This window comes from Prenolepis imparis, unplaced genomic scaffold (assembly GCF_030444845.1).
Source record: "Prenolepis imparis isolate NDT839.2.m4 unplaced genomic scaffold, iyPreImpa1.0 SCAF_13, whole genome shotgun sequence".
Taxonomy (NCBI): Eukaryota; Metazoa; Arthropoda; class Insecta; order Hymenoptera; family Formicidae; genus Prenolepis; species Prenolepis imparis.
In genome coordinates this window covers 5039278-5060771 of record NW_028141171.1, presented here as the reverse complement: position 1 = coordinate 5060771, position 21494 = coordinate 5039278, and the positions used below count along the sequence as shown (strand labels likewise).

At 34.7% G+C, this 21494-nt stretch overlaps 1 protein-coding gene and 1 long non-coding RNA gene across 3 annotated transcripts in view; one reads left to right on the top strand and one right to left on the bottom strand.

Moving 5' to 3' along the window:
• LOC145944696 (uncharacterized) overlaps positions 1–21494 on the top strand; it is a 216568-nt gene that overhangs the window by 72738 nt on the left and 122336 nt on the right. The window lies entirely within an intron of this gene.
• Positions 1–21494, bottom strand: part of LOC145944689 (glutamate receptor ionotropic, kainate 2-like) — a 181160-nt gene that overhangs the window by 114083 nt on the left and 45583 nt on the right. For both annotated transcript variants that reach the window (XR_014426723.1, XM_083053221.1), the window contains exon 4: positions 5196–5447. Coding sequence is in view for 1 of the 2 variants with exons in the window: in XM_083053221.1 (XP_082909347.1) it covers positions 5196–5447 (252 nt within the window). In the remaining variant the exon portion in view is untranslated. The remainder of the gene's footprint in view (positions 1–5195; positions 5448–21494) is intronic.

Below are 21494 nucleotides of genomic sequence, written 5' to 3'. Positions count from 1 at the left end.
AGTTTCCGTGTCGTCGCAGGAACTCCACGAGATGCGAAGTAAAGTAATCGCGAATCGATATCAGAGGGGCTCTCTAAACTACTTGAAAGTTGAAAGAGATCTAGTGCCACGCTATCTGGCTTTCGAGATCACCGTCGTGAAACTCGCCGCGGCATTTGCTCGACGATTGAATCGTGTCAATTTCGCAAACTGCCCGAGGACGGCTAAGAGATTTAACTTCGAATTGAATAATTCATTAATCATTCTGTCAATCTTTTCAAATTCACCTGGTAACACAAAAATCTGATATACAGATTTAGATATAAAAAAGGGCTAGTAACAACGAGATATTAGGTGCAATAAAATTATTTTTAAATTCTTCTTATTTATTTTAGCAACAAATTGATTATTAGGTGCAATAAAATTATTTTTAAATTTCTCTATACTTTTATATATATATTTTATATATATATTTTCTTGTATAATAATTTCTTGTAAAATAAGTAAGCCCGAGGACGGCTAAAAGAGATTTAACTTCGAATTGAATAATTCATTAATCATTCTGTCAATCTTTTCAAATTCACCTGGTAACACAAAAATCTGATATACGGATAAATAAAATAAAAAATAAAATTATTTTTAAATTCTTCTTATTTATTTTAGCAACAATTTGATAGATATTAAGTGCAACAAAATTATTTTTTTCTGTATATTTATATACACCCCCCATTGCAAATTAAAAGAAACAGTTTTGCTGAATTTGTTTAAAAAATATAAATAAAGAAAAACAAACATTAAAGAGCTATCGACGTCAGGATCCACTAGTGTATATATATAAGTATAAGATACACTAAATTATACTCATTACGCATTCAAGGAGTTAAGTTTAGATTAAGTCAGACATAGGACGAAATGATGAGATAATTTCATTGCACGAAAATAATTAGGTGAAATTTTATATCTATATAAATATTCTTTATATCTATATAATATATATAATATATATAATATATATTATATCTATATAATATATATTATATAGATACAAAGAATTTCGCCTAATTATTTTCGTACAACAAAATTATCTCATCATTTCGTCCTATGTCTGACTTAATCTATACTTAATTCCTTGAATGCGTAATGAGTATAATTTACAGTGTATCTTATACATACATATTGTATATATTATTTATATATAAAGAATTTTGCCTAATTATTTTCGTGCGTGAAATTATCTCATCATTTCGTCGTATGTCTGACTTAATCTAAACTTAACTCCTTGAATGCGTAATGAGTATAATTTACAGTGTATCTTATACTTTTATATATATATATATATATATATATATATATATATATAAGATACACTGTAAATTATACTCATTACGCATTCAAGGAGTTAAGTTTAGATTAAGTCAGACATATATTATATAGATAATTAATCTAAAAAAGAATAATGAGATAATTTCGTTGCATGAAAATAATTAGGCGAAATTCTTTATATCTATATAATATACATATATATATATATATATATAAGTATAAGATACACTGGAAATTATACTCATTACGCATTCAAGGAGTTAAGTTTAGATTAAGTCAGACATACGACGAAATGATGAGATAATTTCGTTGCATGAAAATAATTAGGCGAAATTCTTTATATCTATATAATATATATATATATATATATATATATATATATATAAGTATAAGATACATTGTAAATTATACTCATTACGCATTCAAGGAGTTAAGTATAGATTAAGTCAGACATAGGACGAAATGATGAGATAATTTCATTGCATGAAAATAATTAGGCGAGAAATTCTTTATATCTATATAATATATATATATATATATATATATATATATACTGGCGGATCCTGGAGGGGAAGGGGGGTTAAGCCTCCCCCCCCTTGCAAATTAAAAGAAACAGTTTTGCTGAATTTGTTTAAAAAATATAAATAAAGAAAAACAAACATTAAAGAGCTATCGACGTCGTTGATCCTGGAATAAAAACTAATCATGAAACCAAAAATATTAAATAAAATAATTTTGCAAAACCCCCCCATTATCGACGTCAGGATCCACTAGTGCTTATATATATACATATATTTTCTTGTAAAATAAGTATAGAGGAATTTAAAAATAATTTTATTGCACCTAATATCTATGTCTGGCTCTTATTAGCCCTTTTTATATCTGAATTTGTATTTATATATCAGAGGCTTTTCGATCTATCATTTTAATACGGATTTATCCTATATAATATATAATTTATATATGATTCGATGGCTAATTCGAGAGAGCTTTTTGGGTAAAATCGACATTAAGGCCGCTCGAACGACATGTCGCCGCCGCGACGATGTTCGATGTTCGATCCTGCGGGAAAACGTGAAATTTCCACGGAATGGATCGCGGGACTCGTAACGGCAAACACGCTCGAGACGTGTACGATTTTACCGACTTGGATCCCTTACACTTTGCGGGTTACATAGCGCGCCGGAATTGAAAGTGAAGGAAACACGAAGATCGCGGAGTCCTGGTAAAGCTCTCGAGGAATTCAATGTCGATCCTCGGAAGGAGGCGCGAAAAAGAGAGGAAGGGGACGGGGGTGAAACTCAACCCCGGGGAATCAGAAGCGTTTCTAATCGGCTTGTACGTGTACTTCTGTGCACACTCTCACAAATAACTAAGCTCGTTCTGAAAGCTCGGTTCAAGCTTCGGGAGATGTTTTCATCAAAATCGGGGAAATTCCGGGGGAAAAAAGACGCAAAGACGCGGAAATAAAATTATTGACGTATCAGGGGGAGAGAGATCAAGTTGATTAGAAAAACTTCTATTACACCTATTGTATGTATATTTTATTGATGTTTGTTTATCGTGTAATTTCACTTTGCCAGGCGCTAACCCGTTTTATATCGACTATATACTGTTATACGATACCGCTTTGTATGTTATATAACTGGCTTCAACGTAATCAAATGCTGTTACGGGAATTCGAACCATGTGTAACACGTTCGGTTAATTTCGTTATCAATTTCACATCTATCGGCCTATTTAATACAAACGTGCGAATCGTAATACCCTATTTATCTACCTATTTGGAATGTTGATAATTACGTTACACGCAGTTAAAAAATGACAGATAAAATATTTTATGTAACCCTCTCCACTTTCTTCTCTCTTTCTGTCTATTTCATATCAATATTATTTTACGACTCGTGTAGCTATTTTTGAAGTCGCAAGTCTGTCACGTTGTAAAATTCCGATCTAGAGCAATAATAAAAAGTTATATTTTATTAATTTTTTATTATAATTAATTTTCATGAATAATTTTATATACCAATTATTTTACAATTAAGGGATCTTAGGCTCTTAAATTGCTCGTTAAATTCAAATATCAATTATTTTAGTTTGCGATAAATAATTTCTTATCATTTATCTCTCGTTTAACGGTGCCGGATGGATAATCACTTGCGAAAAACCGCCGGCGGCCTTAGACCCACAAAATATCTCTCGGCGCGACAAATGTCCCCGGAGCGAGGAGATTTAGCGGAGATCATCGTCACGCGTCGCAATAACCGCACGTGACGGCTCACGTGCTGCGATAATCAGTCACGGGAATATTCCGGCATCCGTGGAAACTCACGTCACGCGAGTCTTCTTCTCGCATCGCCGGCTGGCAGCACCGCCCCTATAATTCGACGCACCCTCATGCTCGTCCGGAGGCTCAAGGATGCGCCGACCGCATTCGTCACTCGCTCGTTATTTCCGCCAAATTACGGGGGAGGCAATGTGCAATTCGAGCGCGCAAGCCGTCCGCGTTTGCATAATTAATGCGTTATATCTTCGTTACGGATGGAAATCTGGGAGCGCATCAAGAGCGCGCTCGCGCGATTTCGCGATTGCAATTTGCGATCCGAAGATGGAAATAAGAAGTGAGATGATATGTGTCGGCGAAAAGAAATTCGTGACTTTACTTTTCAAAATTAATTAAAAAATTGAAATTAAATTAAATTAAATTTAATTAAAAAATTATCGTACACATTTTATATTCAGATATTAAAAGATAACAAGAAAGATAAGATTTCATATTCTTCGAAAAATTCTTCTTTAACTCTATAATTTTAGCACCTTGAATAGGAGTCTCTAAGAGTACATTTTGGTCTGTCACTTATCTAAACTAGGCTTGCAGCGTCTTCAAATTATTTGAATAAGTCCATTATGCGAATTAATAAAAATCATGGAACTGACTTGCTAAAGCGAGAGTTTCTTTCCCGTAAAAGGACGAACTCAATCTGGGTTTCATATCTGGCTGAATCTTTCAAATCATCTATCGCTATTAATTTCTTACTTCTTTCCGCGTTGCTTTCTCAACTAGGTAAAGGTATTAAATTTCACGCAAGAGAGCGGGATATGTGTTTTTTTTCTTTTTGCCCACCGTATATACGCGAATTCTTTGTACGATACTCAGAGTTCAGAGGATTTTAAAATCGAGAATCGTTCGAATCGTTTCATTTGACGCGTGTTGCTCTCCTGCTATATTTTCAACGCGAAAAATTCGAGCGGAAAAAAGTATACTTTCTTTTTAATTTACCTTTGACATTTTTGGAGAACAAACACACTGCTTTGCAATCGAAACGTTCGAAGAACTCGAGAGGCGACGGTATATCGCTAACTCTCGACTGTGTTCGATTGATTAAATAGTCGCTCGATACCAGACGATGATATGAATACGTCTAATTTTCTGCGAATATCGTTCGATAAAGAGAAGAGAATGCGCGTTCTCGAAAAATTTGTCAAAGTTATTTCTTTTTTTTTATTTGCTTGAAACGAGAATTTTACGGCGTATTTTCATTTATTTACGACTACAAATGCGTAGCGCCATTAGCGCGATTCCACGTTCCTACGATAGCATCAAATGTCCCGAGATATTTTACTGAGCGTGTAATACAGATTTAGAAAATAGTACAGATATAGAAATGCGTTCTTACGCAAATCTCATATGTGTTCCAGAAATAGCGTCTATTAAACTGCGAGCACAGCCACAGTTTTCAGTAAAGATTAATAAAATAAAACGAAAAAAGAATTCTGCACACAATTTCATTTAATTATGCTAAAATGGCTGTGCCAATTTAACAGAGTGAAAGAAATTTAAATAGCGTACTACCATTGCGTTTGTCAATGGAGTTAAGTTTTTTATCACTCACCGTAATCGTCCTCGTAGATAATCGCCACCTTGGTCCAATTGAGGAACTCCATGATGTCCTGATAAGCAATGTTGAGCAGACTTTGTGCGGGATAAAGATTAATGCTGAACTCTTTCGCCTCCGGGTCCAGGTCCAGCCTGGCCTCGAGATGTGGAATGTCGAGGGCATCGCAGATGCTGTGAATGTGCTGGCCCAGGATAGGATCCGAGGGCCCAAAGACAGCTTGGACGCCATATTTGACTTGCTGGCACGCTAAAACGATAAAGAATAAACGCGCGTTTATTTCTCAGCAAATATATTGAGTTGATTAATAAATAAATTCCACTATAGATAATTATTGAATCGATTTTTCTGAGAAATTAAATTAACAAATCATGAGTTTTTAAATCGAAACGAAACAATCGTAGTAGATGTATACACGTGCAGTAACTACAGTGAGTGTACAAAAAAAATTGCAAAAAAGCGACCAGCTCTCATTAATCGCAAAAATGTGATTTTACAACATAAAGCCCGATCACATATTAAAATAATTCAGGACGAAATCCTCAAGTTTTCGTGGTCAGTTTTATCTCATCTCTATTCTCTGAACCTTGCCCCATCAAATTTCCACCTGTTTAGGTCTCTAAAATTAGAAATTAGATGGAAAGAATTTTCATAATGATGTTGAGATGAATTTGTAAAAAACCTTTTTGCATCGAAAATCTCCAAAATTCTTCGAGAGAGGAATTAAATTACCATTTAAATGACAATAAGTTGTATTTAATAATGAAGAAAATATAATAGATTAAAATTTAATGCAAATAATTTTAAATATAAAATTCAATTTATTAGTAAAACGGAAGTTATTTATGAATCAGCCCATATACAGGATGGTCCTCGTAAAATAATCAATATGATTAAAATAATTAATGATTATTATCTTTGATTAAAATCAAAATATTGACCATATAATTATTTTATTGATGATTATATAATAATTTTGATTATATTGATTTTATTATATCGATTTTTATCAAAATAATCAATGATTATTTTAATCATATTGATTATTTTGATTATATTGCTCATTTTCATCATGTTTATCATTTTGATCACTTTGATCGTTTGATCAATATTTATGAATTACATATATGCATATATCCAGAGCGCAAAATCACACAAAATGTGTACGCTGACACAGACAATAGATTCGATTGCAGCAGTTTGACACAAACTTCGAATCCAAGAACGATAATCTAACTCGACTCTCTCACAAAGAACAGTACTTTTAATTTTAATTATCGCGGGTAATGATGCCCCTTAATTCGCTATTAGTTTACAATCGAGTTAACGTCCCCTTTCCTTTTTTCTCTTCACGCAATTGACATTAATTTCTCCGTCCATTTCCCCGTTTTCGCCGAATGAGAAAGAGGAAAGCGATTAACTCGAAAATTAGCGACGTTTTCCTGGAAGGTACCGGAAAACGTTGTAACGCGAACATAATGACGCCGTGTCACGGTCGATAATCCTGGCCGAGGAGAAGTCTCTCTGCTGGATGGACGCTAACGCCGCATTAACGCCACGCTAAATGTAGGACACACGATGATCGTACCGCACTACCTATACTACTACGGCTGCTCCGGAGGTTACTGCGCGACCATAAGGGAGGGTTGTTGTCGTCGTACGTGCGGAATGACCGAAGCCGGAGGATGCCTTGGCACACACCCCGTCTCTCGGTCGGTTATCTCCTGCCAAGTTCTCTAAGTGTTGCCGCATCGGGTTTAGACAACCGACCGAATCGGAGTTTAGCCGGAGAGCACCGCCTTCATCCGCCCACACAGGAACTCTCGCTCTCTCTCTCTCTCTCTCTCTCTCTCTCTCTCTCTCTCTCTCTCTCTCTGATCGTCTTCTTCTTCTTCCGCCCCGAACTCTCCCCTTATATAGCCTTCCCTTTGCCTTACCTTGCCGTCTTTACGTTGGCCGAGTTAATTTACGTTGTTGCGCGGACGGAAATTGATTTTCCGACTTGCGCGTCCGAGCAACAAGACGACATTAGTTAGATCAAGTGCCGCGAACAGCGAGTTTCGATAAGGGTGCTTCTACAAGTTGCCGCGCGAAATGCAACGTGCCGATTGTCATGAACGGAGAAGTTGAATTGCGACACGAATCATCGAGTATGCACGAGTATGCATTAATAATGTCTTTGTGCAAAATAACGCTTAGATTAGATGTAAATCGTTAGAAACTGAGAGAATAAAGGACTGATAAGAACCAGGCCATATATCAGGTGTAACAAAATTATTTTTAAATTTATCTATATACTTATTTTGTATAAAATATTATTTTATATTTTTGTAATATATAAATATTTTGTATAAAATAATATTTTGGATATTATAAAATAATATGTATAATATATTAAAATAATATATGTACTCGTATATATTAAAATAAATAAAATAAATAAAATAATATTTTAATATATTATTTTATTTAATATACAAAATATTATTTTATACAAAGTAAGTATAGTAAAATTTAATAATTAGATATAAATATTTGCTCGATTGTGCGGCTAAGGTAAAAACGAAGAACGTATCGCGCGAGCATTTTAATTGGAGGAAAATTAACTCTTACGCAAGAGACTCGATATTCGCGTCGACTAACGAATTATTCGCGGTGACTTTTCTCCGAAAATGTCGGGTCATTTTTGATACGCGGACTAATTTAAGCCAGAGAGCCTCACGTTCAGTTATCACACGAGGGAACTAGTGGAAAAGATCAACGGGATGCTGGAAGAGCCGGCGAGTAATGGCTTCTCGCGCAGCGAGATAATGGGTTTTTGGAGGTTCCATTATCATTCTACCGGCTACGACGGTGATATCGCCGTCATTATACGCGGATTACAACAATCCGGACGATCTCGTTCTTTACTGCGTATCGTTTCTGGCCGGACGCGGTAATATAAAGCCGCGGGGCAAAGATGGTCAACGCGATTGGTTAAATGAAATTTTACACCGGGGGATGGGATGGGGGTAATATTGCTTCAATCTCAAATTGATCGAAATATATATTGAATAAATCACGCGTAGAATTTGCATTTAATGAAAGACACTGTAAAGAAATTTTTTTGAAATTTTTATTACATTTTTTTTTATTACTTTGACATAAAATCGTGATAGACATCCCCTCCTCCCTTAATCGATTTATTACACTAAAAATATCTAAAGACGCCATGAGATCGTAATACGCGGTTTGTAATGCTGAAAGTATTGAAGGGATTATCCATATTTCGCCCATATATATACATAAATGCATTTATTTAATTTACAGTGCGCTCGATATATTGATTTAGCGTTTACGGGACCTATATCAATATTTTGAACGCGACTTATTGCTTTGCCTCTCAACCTGCTCGACCGTTAAATTTGCACAGATTATTAAAGTCGTAGCTGGAAATACGCAAAGGTAAATGGCTAAGGCCAAAATAAACTTTCAGCCGACTCGTACTCGGCGTTCAAAGCGCAAAGCGTAAAAAAATCAAGTTGGCTGTAAACGAATCTCTCTCTCTCTCTCTCTCTTTCGAAAGTAAACGAGGTTTAATTCATTGCTTAATGGGGTGATCGTTAGTCCGGCACACGCGCCTCAACTTCCTCTTTTTCTCTCTAAACTCTTCTACTTTTTTTTTTCTTTAAAATACTTTACCTCTCTAAAGAAACAACTCTCAGTGCGAAGTGCGCTCATAATAAATCGAATTCAATCTACCTTCCCAACTTGTGTTTCTTTCATAACTTGTGTGTTTCCGTGATATATATTATTTCTCTTTTAAATATTCGTACAATCGATTCCTTTTCAAAACAAATCCTTTTTCGTTCTTCAACGAGAGCGGATAGTTGAAATATAATACGAGGAAATAAAAAATGTGCGTTGGAAAATAGAAAGATGAAGTGGAAAGTGAAAAAATTCTAGCGGAATATAAGAATGAAGGGGAAAAAAAAGATTACTCTTGTGATCGTTGGTTTAAAATAAATTTACAGTCCCGCAGAAAATGTCGGAAAGAACCGCTAGATTATTTTTTATTTATACATTTTTTTACTAGTCGAGGATCTCGATTTATCATCGACGAAAATGTCGATTTAAAAAAATTTTAATATTAAAAGGCTCGCGCCTTCCTTTCTCGAGAAGAAATCTTTAATCAATCGAATTTCTTTTTTTGTCCGTTCTCAAGCATTCTCAGATTAAACGGTATATCGCATTTTTATTTTTCTTTTTTTTTTAATATCCGCACAATCGATTTCCTTTCAAACCGTGTCCCGTTTATTGTCAAGAGAAAGGAAGAAAGAACATTGAACAGAATGGGGAGAGATGGGAATTGAGATGAGAGCAAATGGGACAGAAAGCGGAAAGTAAAGAGACGTTACGTGGGCAGTTGAATAGCAAGGAAATAAAATGCATATCGAAAAATGGAAGCGGACAACTAGCGCAGCCAGAAAAGGAAATGTGTAATGGTGAATATAACGCTAGAATGCAGGAACCAAAGAGACTGATAAGAAATAACGCGATGATGTCCGATCCATCAACCTTTCTTCCTGTTTTCGTTTTACTTTGCTACGTCTGGATGCGTATTGACGTCTGTATTATGCGCTTCGTAAAAAATAATACGACGCAATTTACGTGTGTAAGGGTACAAATATTAGATTATAAATAAAGGATATTAGTAACTGTCCAATATTTTCCTCTCGATTCTTGTATTAATATTCTGTTTCACGTTTTTTTGCGTATGCAATTGTTGCAATTTTGCAAGAGCGTTTTGCAATATCAATATATTTCTTTATTGGAAAATAATTATTTTAAAAGCATTGTTGATATTTTCATATACTACTATTCTTTGCTGTATAGAAAATCAATAAATCGAACTAGATTCAAAGTGCTTGAATTTTCCTCAAAATTTTATTATCCATATATTTTTAAAGCTAAATTCTTAAAGAGTTAATTAATTGTGCAGTTGTGTCCTTTTTTAAATCGTTATAAAGATCCATTTTAGACAATCTACAATTCGCGATAAATAAAAGTCCATTTACAATTTTATATGCATATGCGTATAATAATATATATATTGCGTATTTCTAATTTCTAAAATATTTTCTGCATTTTACATGACACATGAAAATTATAAGTAAGAAAATTGCTCAAAATTTTGTCATAAATTTTTTTAAGTGGGCTTCTACATATATAAGAAAAAAATGAACTGTAAATCTTAATTTTGCAAGTAGCAATAGTTGAAAAAAGGTATATATATCTCCTTTTCAGAACAACAGAAAAAAAATTGTATTTTTCTCGTAAATAATTCTATATCGTCGCACATGTTTACACACAGATAAATACTTTTCGCTTAATGCATCGCATCGATCGAGGCGAGAAATAAAAATTTGACGTTTTATTACTTTCGTGTCCGGTTAGTTCCACCAAGAGATACTTGAAGGATATAAACCGAAATAGGAGGAGGACAATAGGTTCGACATTATTTGTCAGCCTGCGCCAGACGGAGCGGTAATCGCAATTTCGGTGTGTTTCATGTGACTCGAGTATTTACTACTTCTGTAATTATTTTCGATCATAAAAAGCATGATTATTTTCGTCCGTTTTTAAAAATAAAGAAAAAATATATTTACATTTTCGTTAACATACAAAAGCCTTCGTAGAACCGGCATATTTCGCAGAAATTGAGTTATTAACTTGTGTTACGAAATTGGATTTACCGCTGAACCATAAATTCAGAGATGAAATAAAGTGCTTTTAGTTTCATCCGCTGTGAAGCATAGCTCTTTTTTTACGACTTTCGAAATATTTGACAATAATTTCAAATTCCATTACCTCAAAAACGAGATATATATTTATTTATCAATTCAATAATTAATTGATACGGATATTGCTTAAATATATATATTTTTTTCTTCTTTTTAAGAAATTAAATTTTCAAAGTAAACATATTTTAAATCCCCCAATATTATGTTTCTACATTTTAAACTGAAATTGAGACATGAACGTACACATATGTATATATTATACTTTTTTCGATTTGCAAAAAATTTGGCTCAAGAATTACATCCAGAAATAATCCATTAAAAAAAAAAAAATTTCAATAATTGCGTCGGTACGGTGCAAACACGCGAAATCTCGTCGCGTAATTAAAGATCTGGAATGCAGTGTAAACGTATACGGCTGCGGTCGTTCCGCACTATATCGATCGGCCGCATTTGTCATCCGGAGCGAAATGAATTCAATTTATTCGGTTTGCGACGGGATCTCGTCGCGGAGTTTCGGAGTTTCATCACCGAGTTGCTCTCCGTAGCCCGCGACTTTTATCGCTGATGAGGGAAAAAAAATCAAAATTCGACGGAAAATAAACGTAATTTCGCAATCACCGGAATTTATATCGCGGAAGAACTTCTATAAAAAAAAAGATTTAAAAAATCCAGTTACAACTCTGGTAAACTTATTTCGCTTTTTATACGTACAAACAACTCGCGGGTGTGTTTGAAATGATTCAATTTGCGCGAAACGTTTCGGGGCGAGAAAATTAATGCTCGATTTTTCTAATTATGTATAAATATTTTCATGTCAAAATAAATAAGTGCGTAAATTTTATACATAGTTCGCTACCGCAGACTCACAAAGGCGCTAATAGAGTGCGACAAATCGGGTGTTATTCGCGAAATGTCAAATGGTCCCTTCCTTGATCTGTCAAAGAGTAATTGCCGAGTCGAATCAATCGAATCGAATCTTATTTCCCTGCGGTTTCCCTCGGACACTGCTTGAGTTTCCGAGTTTCCGCCATAGCGTCACTTCATTACCGCGAAACTAACTCGATCCCGCCTTGCTAGAACAGCCACAATCGTATATATATATATATATATATATATATATATATATATATATATAGTCCTCGCCGATTGAATCCGGTAACTATATATGCATAGCAATCTAAGAGTAACCTCTGAACCTTCGCCCCGTTCACTTGTTTCATTAGTAATTATATCATCGCCGATCGAGGGGACTTTAAAGCGCCAATTAAGTGGCGCCCTATCGATTATCCTCGAGATCGGAATCGTTCGAGGCGAATCAAACGAACCGTATACAGTTTCGGCAAGGGGAACCGCGACGCGGAAAATCCAATTTGTCGACTGCGCCAATAAATATATTACATTATCCTCGGCTTTATAGGTACTTGGATTCTCTATCCTCCGATGGAAGTCTCGTGATTCGTTCATTAATCCGTTAACTCTCCGAGAGAGATACGCGTTGTAGGTCTTATCGTCATCCTCGCGGAAATTCGTAAAGGCAAATTCGAACTTCAACTTGATAAACTCGAGATGTCTCATCCGCCAGAATCCATACCCGAGGTTTCGGTCTCGTAGAGCGAAATTCCGAGCTACGGAATCGGTATCGTTATTACACAAAGGGCAACGTCGGCTCTCTGTGTTTCAAGGACGCAGTGTCTGGTCCTGGTCTCGAGGCGCTAGTAAATTGAAAAGGGAGATCGATATAGAGGAAGAAGAGAAAGGGAGAACCGCGGAACAGAAAAACTAGGGGTGAGGAGCGTAGGATGTTGTATGAAGGGGTTGGTCACAGATCAGAAGATTGGGAAGGGGGGCGTCCGGAAACGCGGCGAAAATAAAAGGAGAAAAGCGAGTGGTGGAGGCGAGCCAGCCAGCCAATCGTATCTGAATTTGTTTACGATGACAGCGCGCTGTCGAAAAAGTTTCTGTGGCTGACGTCGACGTCGTCCACCGAGAAATACGAAAGTTAACCCGGCCTTTTTAAAAACGTCGGCGTTATACAGGGATCGCATCTCTCTCTCTCTCTCTCTCTCTCTCTCTCTCTCTCTCTCTCTCTCTCTCTCTCTCTCTCTCTCTCTCTCTCTCTCTCTCTCTCTCTCTCTCTCTTTTGATAGTTCGAACGAGCTGATATCAATCATACATATCGAGAGGATCGAAGATAGCACCCAGGTTCCCTCCTCGCGAGATCGGATCATCCTCCCCATCGAGCGAGATTTCTCTCCTCTCCCCTTCTCATTTCGGAATAAGTTCCGGATCCTCCGCGCGATCAAAGTTAACGTCTGTCCGGACAGGAGCACAAAAGGGCGCGGAGGATTCCCGGTATCAGGATTCGAGATCTTTCGCGCCCGAATTTTCCGACAATAAATCCAAAAAGGAACGGAACCTCCACAATGGACCCCGAAAAGGACTATCGAGGTGCCTATTCCCTCTCGATCCTTCTTCGACAAGATCCATTCCGCGCCTCTCGATGCTCGGATCTACTTCGCCGTTGCCTTCCGTCGTCTTCGTCGACGTCGTCGAACCAAAAACCCGTCGAGATCGTCGCGGGAGGCTCTTATACCTTACGAGTTTGGCCATCGGCCACGAGAGTTATCTTCCTCCCCCTCCCTCCCCTTTCACCCCTTGCTCGCAGTGCCAATGGTGCTCGCGATGATGAATCTAAGTCGCAAGGCGACTATCTGCTATCTGGGATTGTGCGACGGAGGAGGGGCAGGGGGTGATTCGGACTCTTCTTAATTTCGCGAGATAAGGCTGCGTTTTAAATCAATGGCGCGAGAACGTCGGAGATAAAGCCCAACGTATATAAAAAGGAGCCATTACGCGCGATTATGTGCTTCTTGCGTCGCGCGCAAGCATTCATGAGCTTGCATTTAAGTGCCACGCTGTAATCAGACCGATTAGCATCTCAGTGTGAATTAATCTTACGAGTTCCACGCACAGAAACGGGCGTTTAAAAACGAGATAACAGTATAAAGCAGTATTAAAATCCTAGCCTTCAGAAGCTGAATATATGCATTGTCGAAATTAATGATGATTAAAATTGTATGCGATACATTTATCTAATTTATCTAATTTAACTTTAATTCATATTATTATATGATGCGATATGATGTGAAAAAATATTCTTCCATAAGTATTAATATAAATATAAATATAAATATTAATATTAATATAAATTTAATATAAATAAGATAAAATATAATATAAATAATCTATAATAATAATAAGATATAAATATAATAAATATTTGCTTTTATAATACATGTCTTTCAAGATTCAAATATGAATAAATATGTCCGTATATTGTCTGCAGAAGAATATTTTATCGTGCCATGTAAAGGATCCTTCGGATTTTATGCATAAGAAACAGTTTTTTAAAGAATTGGAAGCAGCCTTGCATTAATCTATTTGTCGCTTCCGTGAAAAATTACGACGTACTATTTTAAAAATATTAAAACAACTGCTGCGATCGCTTAACGAGCGATCGTGAAAAGTGGGGCTAAGTAGAACTGAGTTATTATGAGAGAATACGACGTGAAAATGTGAACAACCGGACTTGGACTCGTAATTATTCCGCGCTCGTAAAAAGGTCTTGCCGGGTCATTGCCAAGGCATTCTCTCGAGATGCAGTAGATTTAAGCTGCTGTAAAGGAGAGTGTCTCGAGTTCCTTGCCAAGGGAGAACCAACGAGCGACCTGGGGTGATGTATCGATATCGATGTAGTCGCTCAGCGATTTTCCTAATGTATTTTATCGTTAACAATAATCGTAACTACTTTTTTTTGCAGAGAGAAAAAGCATCTATTTTATCAAAAATATTATTACGCGATATACTTTGTTAGGCTACTATAAATCTTTTAAATGTTCAATATGATATCGCAGAATATTATTGTATTATTATACATCACTTTATTATTGTTGTAAAAGTAATTTTCAAAAAATATTCTTCTTTTATAGTATAATAAAATATAAAATTATATAAAATCAATTTCTCTAATTATTTTCGAGCTTACATCCACGCATACTAATTATTGTGTAATTATTATTTTTTTTAACATTCTGGCCTAAAAATTTATCTGTTAAAATATTATTCATGATTCACAACAAACGCAAAAAGGGTTGATAATTTTGTAACTCTATATATCAAAACGGTAAGAATTTTTCAGCGATCTCTAACACTACCCTCGCAGTTAGTAAAGTGAGTTTTCCAGGGAATAATGCAAGGACGTATTATTTTACCTTGCGCATCGCATAACGAGCAGTGTTATTGGTGGCGGCCTCTCCTCCTTTATGTTCCTTCAGATTATCGTATATACCGGTAGCCGAAAGCTTAACAACCGCGTCGGGCATCCCCGTGAAAGGTGCGCCATACTAATTAACTTTGCAACTTTTCGCGGGAATGGCCTTTCCTCGGCAATTTCTAACTTTGTCGGCATCAAGCACCGTTTCTTCTCACATTGACGACAAAGTCGAGAGAAAGAGGAGAAGGGGTGGAGAAGAGAACGCAGCTCATTAAATTTTCAAAGTACCATCTTGGCATCACGTTCGGCGTGATGGACCGTTTTTGTATCTCATCATTTCTCCATCATCCCTCCAATTTGTTAGTAACTACTTAGGCATTAATCGTTAGCGTCTACACATATTTCAATGTTTTGACGCAATCGACAAGATATTTTGTTTATATTGCCACTAGAAAAAGTTAAGGAATTTTTATAACAAATTTTTATAATAGTTATTAGAGTTTAGAAAGAGAAAGTTTGCTTTTCAAAATAAATAGCATTTAAATGAACGAATGCAATATTTTTCATGCATGTATAATCGGTTTAAGATTAGAAATTAGAAATAAAAATTTAATTAAAATTCAAAAAATAGTTAAATAGTTAAACAAATTTTATATATTTAGATTTCTTCTATTTAGAAATCTTATCATTATGTTTAAAGTCCTAAACAGCGCGCTATTAAAAAGATCCAGCATCTTTCTTTCTAAAAAATTCACAGAATTAAAAATGTTTATATCTTTCGAATTTTTTATTATCCTTGATTTTTTTCGTAGCTTTTAAAAGTATATAGTTCAATTTACACATAAAATATACTAACAATAAGTGTGAATGTATTAATAAATATACATTTAAATATAGCACAGTAATATATTGATCATGTATAAATATGGAGAATCTGATATCAATAAGCTTGATAAGGGTTGCGCAACTCATTATTTACTTGTTTAATATTTGTGATGCAAATACTTGCGATGATGAAATTAATTTGCAAAATATAAATAAATATGTATACAAATAGGACATTAATAATGCGAATGCTAATAATCACAAATACTACGACGCCCATCAATGTGCAATTCTTGACTTTAATATTATTCAACGACAATGATGTCATCAAATGTCTGTATTTTGCAGCATGCGGTTTATATTAAAATATTCCATGTGCTAATTTGTTTTGCGTATACGATCTCATTTGTAATAAGTATATATGGACGTAAACAACAGAATTGATAGCGATATTACGTTGAGTACATTAAATAACGTGTTTTAAGCATTTCGTAAAATGAGCTAATATTTATAAATGCAAATTTTTTGTTCGAAACCTAAACTGTAGATATGCGTAATAATCAATTGTATAATTTTTCCTTTAAATATGCTTAACATTTGCATGTGATATCAAGAAAAAAAATTTATAAATTTACTTGTTTCTTAATTCGGTTTATCATTTTAATGGAAAAAAAATATGTTACGGAAAAAACGAGATGTGGCGAAAAATAAAAAACAAAGAGAAACGAGAAAGAAAGAGAGACAGCAAGAGCGAGATAGAGCGAAAGAAGAGGAAGAGGCCTTCTATATATTGCTCTCGAGATCTGTTCTCTTTCTCCTTTCTTTCGTCTTTAGCAAATTAAGCTACTCACGATCTCGTCTCGATGCTTGTTGATCAACGACTGACTCTTGTGTTATCTGAAAAATCTTATTACTTGCGCGTGTATATTTTTCTTTTACTAACGCGATGTTTCACATATAAAACATGTTTTGATCAACAAACATCAAAACATGTTTGAATCAACATATACATGCAATTTATTTTTCGCAAGAAATATATAGAAGAGAATTTATTCCAAAAACATAAACAAAATATTTCAAGCATTTTGCGCAAAAGAAACAGAAGAAAATATTGTTGTTATTTTATAAAGATTTATTTTTAAATAAATTGCGACATAAATGTCGAACATTGAGCTATACAAATTCAAATTATTATAGATGTGCGTTTCATTTTTTTTTCATGATTCAACAATATTCAATAAATCAAGTAATTTAAAAGAAAAAGCATTTCTGCATATTTTCAAAAATATTTAAGTGGATTCTCGACTACTTAAGATAATCTGAAAACTGTTAATTATATTTTTTATGGTTACGTCATATATCTTTATTCTGTAAGTCAGTGTTGACGTTAATCGATTAAAATTTTAATTTGACTAAATAATCTATTAATTAATATCGAAATTAATCAATCATTATAATGTAATTAATGGATTAATTTAATCAATTAATGATATTATTCGGTAATATAGAAGTAATCAAAGCAAAATAATCAAATAAATTTCTATAGAAATTTCTGCAATAAAGAGAATCTATAAATATATACAAATTGATGTTCATATTATAATTATATATTCTCTTGTTAGATATACCAATTTAAAAAATTGATTAAATTATTTGATGAACACTTATAATCGATTACATTAATTACGATTTGACAAATTGAGATTATATGTATACAATGATTAAGTGTTAAACAATTACTTTGCTTTGATTCATTCTAGACTGATTAACGATTAATATCATTAATTGATTAAATTAGTCCCGATTACATGTATGATGATTGATTAATTTCGATTATTGATTTTAATTAGGATTATTTTAGTCAATTAAAATTTTTATCGAAATTAATAAAATTTAATGTCCAACGCTTGTTGCTTTTCACTTAGAACATCTTTCATTTGCAAGTAAAATCAGTCTGTGTTGCTTACGTCGCAAAGTATCATCATAATCTGAAATTTGAAATTGATAAACTTTCGCGATACTATTCTTCGAATCGCTTCAGGCGGATAACTTGTCATTTATATACGCGAATGTGCTTATCCGTCGAATTTCGACAGAATTCGACAAATTCGGCAAATTTCCTAAGAGAAACCTTCATTATATAAAATATCAATGTTCATCAAACGATCAAACGTATTCCGAGAGACGATAGTGAAATTTCATATATTTATTCGCTGGTTTCGAATTCGCGCAATTCACTACTACTGCAACAGGTGGTTGCGTATAACGTATCCATTAAATAATCCAACGGGGCAAAAATATTTTATGTAAAGAATGTGAGAGTGCTTTACTCTCGAAATTATTCCTTTTGCTGATGAAAACAAATATTCTCTACGAAAATCTCGACACAAGATCTTAAAAAAAAAAAAAAAAAAAAAAAAAAAAAGAGAGAAATATATTCAACAAAGTATATAAGCGTCCTAACTTCATTCAGTCTTATATATGAGAATGTGAAAACAATATTCGTGTTAAATAAAAGTGAAAAAGAGAATTCGTTCTCTAAATTAAAAATCTTGAAAATCTCCCTTTCTTTCTCGTGTGCTGTAATTTTATTTTTCCAATTTTTTTTATACAAAAAGCAACGTATTCTCTCTCGCAACGTGTTATGCGTCTAATTGCGCGATTTAGTTTATATCAGATGCCCTGGATATATTTTGAATATGCGGCGACAAACGAATCATAGAGACGAAGACGCATTGTTTCGACGGGAGAACAATAATGTGTGTATAGCGTAAAGATGTCCGGCGCTTGTTGGATCTCCCTTTCCTCTCTTCTCTCTCTCTCTTTTCAGTCCTCTTAATGAGGGAGAATCGAGTGCCGGTCTGTACTTTGACGTCGGCAATTCTGCCGACGGATCCCAGGCCATCAGGTTCGTTCAATCAGAGTAATTGCGCGTTAAATCTCTTTGCTCGCCATTGAATCAATTTTGCAGCTTCCCGAGCTATCTTCGTATATCCCCTCGCTACAGGGATACACGCTATGGTGTTTCCCCGTAACTTGCTTCAGCCGCGCGATTCGATTAATCAGTTGGGAAGAATTAAAGATTAAGCCGCTGTTAATTCGTTTGTTCAAAGAGTACAGAATGCCGCTATTTATCAATTTATTTGTTAATTTCTCTCTTTCCTTCCCTCTTTTTCATTTCGAAGCCAAGACATACATTACGAAGATATTATGAGTCGTGAAAAATGTATAATCCTTTTATTATATAAAAAAAATTATATAAAAAATTCCTTGTGTAAAATTAAATCGAAAATGTAGAATAAAATTTTTTTAAATAGATTTTATTTTCGAGAAATTTGAGTTTCAATGTATTTAAGCTATTTTAAACTTGAATAATTTCTAAAGATCTTGTATTACAATATTATATAGAATTTATATAGACCGTAATTATTAAAACATGTACAGAAAGAGAGACAACGTTATCTCTGTTGAAAAGAATGTATCTTGATGTTTTACATAAAACTCCTCTTTTTCTCTCTGTTCTTTGATATAACTTAAATGATATTAAATCATTTACATTAACTAGAACTTTGTATTTTTATATTTATGTAGTAATAATTATCGAATTCAATTTGATAATATGTAAAACAAAATTATTAGAGATTATAAGCTTAAAAAAAGATGTTATTATTAATTTTCTAAATATTAAAATATTTTTTTCTTTCACATAAAAAATATTATTCTCTTTCTAAAATCGCATAAATATATAAATAAAATAAAATTTATCTATACATTAACGATTCTTTGAATGAGAAATCATCTTCCTGGACGGACCTACGTTTTCCCGCGAGTCCTCCCATATAAATATCATAATTTTTCACATGACATGGCACACTCTTTTCTCAGCAAAAATGTTTGCGAAATGTTGCGTCAGCGATGATTCAGCAAGAAGAGATTTTTATACGTAATAAAGATATCGAATAAAATTTTCAAAGCATTCAATAACAGCGTACAGTCTCTACGCGTATATACGTTCATATCACGATATACGTATATCTATATATCGCGTACCGTCGCTTTCGCATCAAGAGGAAATCGAGGAAGCCCTCGTGCGCTATGGAAGCTATATACGTAATGATATTACTAACTTAGGCGAATGCAAACTGTCGCTCGTGCGCTTTTAAATCTCTCGCAGCGAAGGAAAGGCTCTGGCTCTCAAGGTTCTCTTCTGCTATCCCGGGGTAAAAAAATTTCCTCGGCAAATTCCCGACTGAATTTGTTAGAGGGAGAGAAAGGGGAGACCCGTGTTATTCCGCTCGCAACGTGTCCGCGTGCTGGCTCAAGACAAGTCTGTTTCGTTTCCGCCCCAATATTGGTTTCGCGCTTCCTTCCGCCTGGCCTCTTCTCCTTCTTTCTACTTCGCCAATCTCGCGTCTCCCTCGGCCTTTTCTTTAACTCCTTCACCTTCTTCCCCTCCACCAGTTTCCATGATGGGATGATGTTCCATGATGGGATGATGTCCCGAGAGCGAAAGAGAGATAGAGGGGGAAATGAAATTTGAAGAAACGTCGATATAAAGTGACTCTCGATTTCCTCTTCGTCGCCGGAAGTGCGCTTTGATAACGTTCTTTGATGGGTCAACAAGGAACACTCAGTTTCGGTATAAATGCTTTGTGCGGTGAAATAAGAGCAGTATCGAAGGATCTCGTGATTATTAAATCGCGACTGACGTAAACGGAATAAAAGCTCAAAGGAATAAGATTTGTGAGAAGTGATTCGCGAAATATTTTTAGGTAAAAATCAATAAGAGGGGGAGCTAAAATTAAAGCTTGCGTTTGACAGAGATGCAGATGCGAGGACAGTATTACATGCAATTCTGTCGCAAAAGAGATAAGAAAGCGAGAGTAGATATTTCGAGGGAAGAGAGAGAGGAGATAGGTATCTCTTGAATTTGCGACGTCGAATACGTACATGTACAATATAAATATAAATATATACATATATAAATATATATATATATATATAGAGAGAGAGAAGCGGAAAACGCAGATTATAAGAATGAAATATGGCCCTAAGCCTTTTATTCTGCCGTCGGTATTACATCCCGGGATTTATTTACAAGCGGCGGGGCAAATCCGCTTTCGCACGCGACAGCAAGAAAAATTCGAAGAGCTAAATCGATAAACATGTCCTCCGGTTTCGTATCCGGGGAGGATTTCTGATAGGATATAAAAAAAAAAGAAAGAGAAAGATTAAAGTATTAAGAAACGTGATGCGACCAATAATTGTGCAAACAATATCGATTGGAAATTTTTTCCCATCATTATTTTTCTCTCTTTCACTCTCTCTCTTTCCTGTGGCGAGATAACGAAAACGCGGAAAAATCGAGTTGATTCCTCGGTTGTGCTCGCGCGTATTCCAATGCATCTTCATATA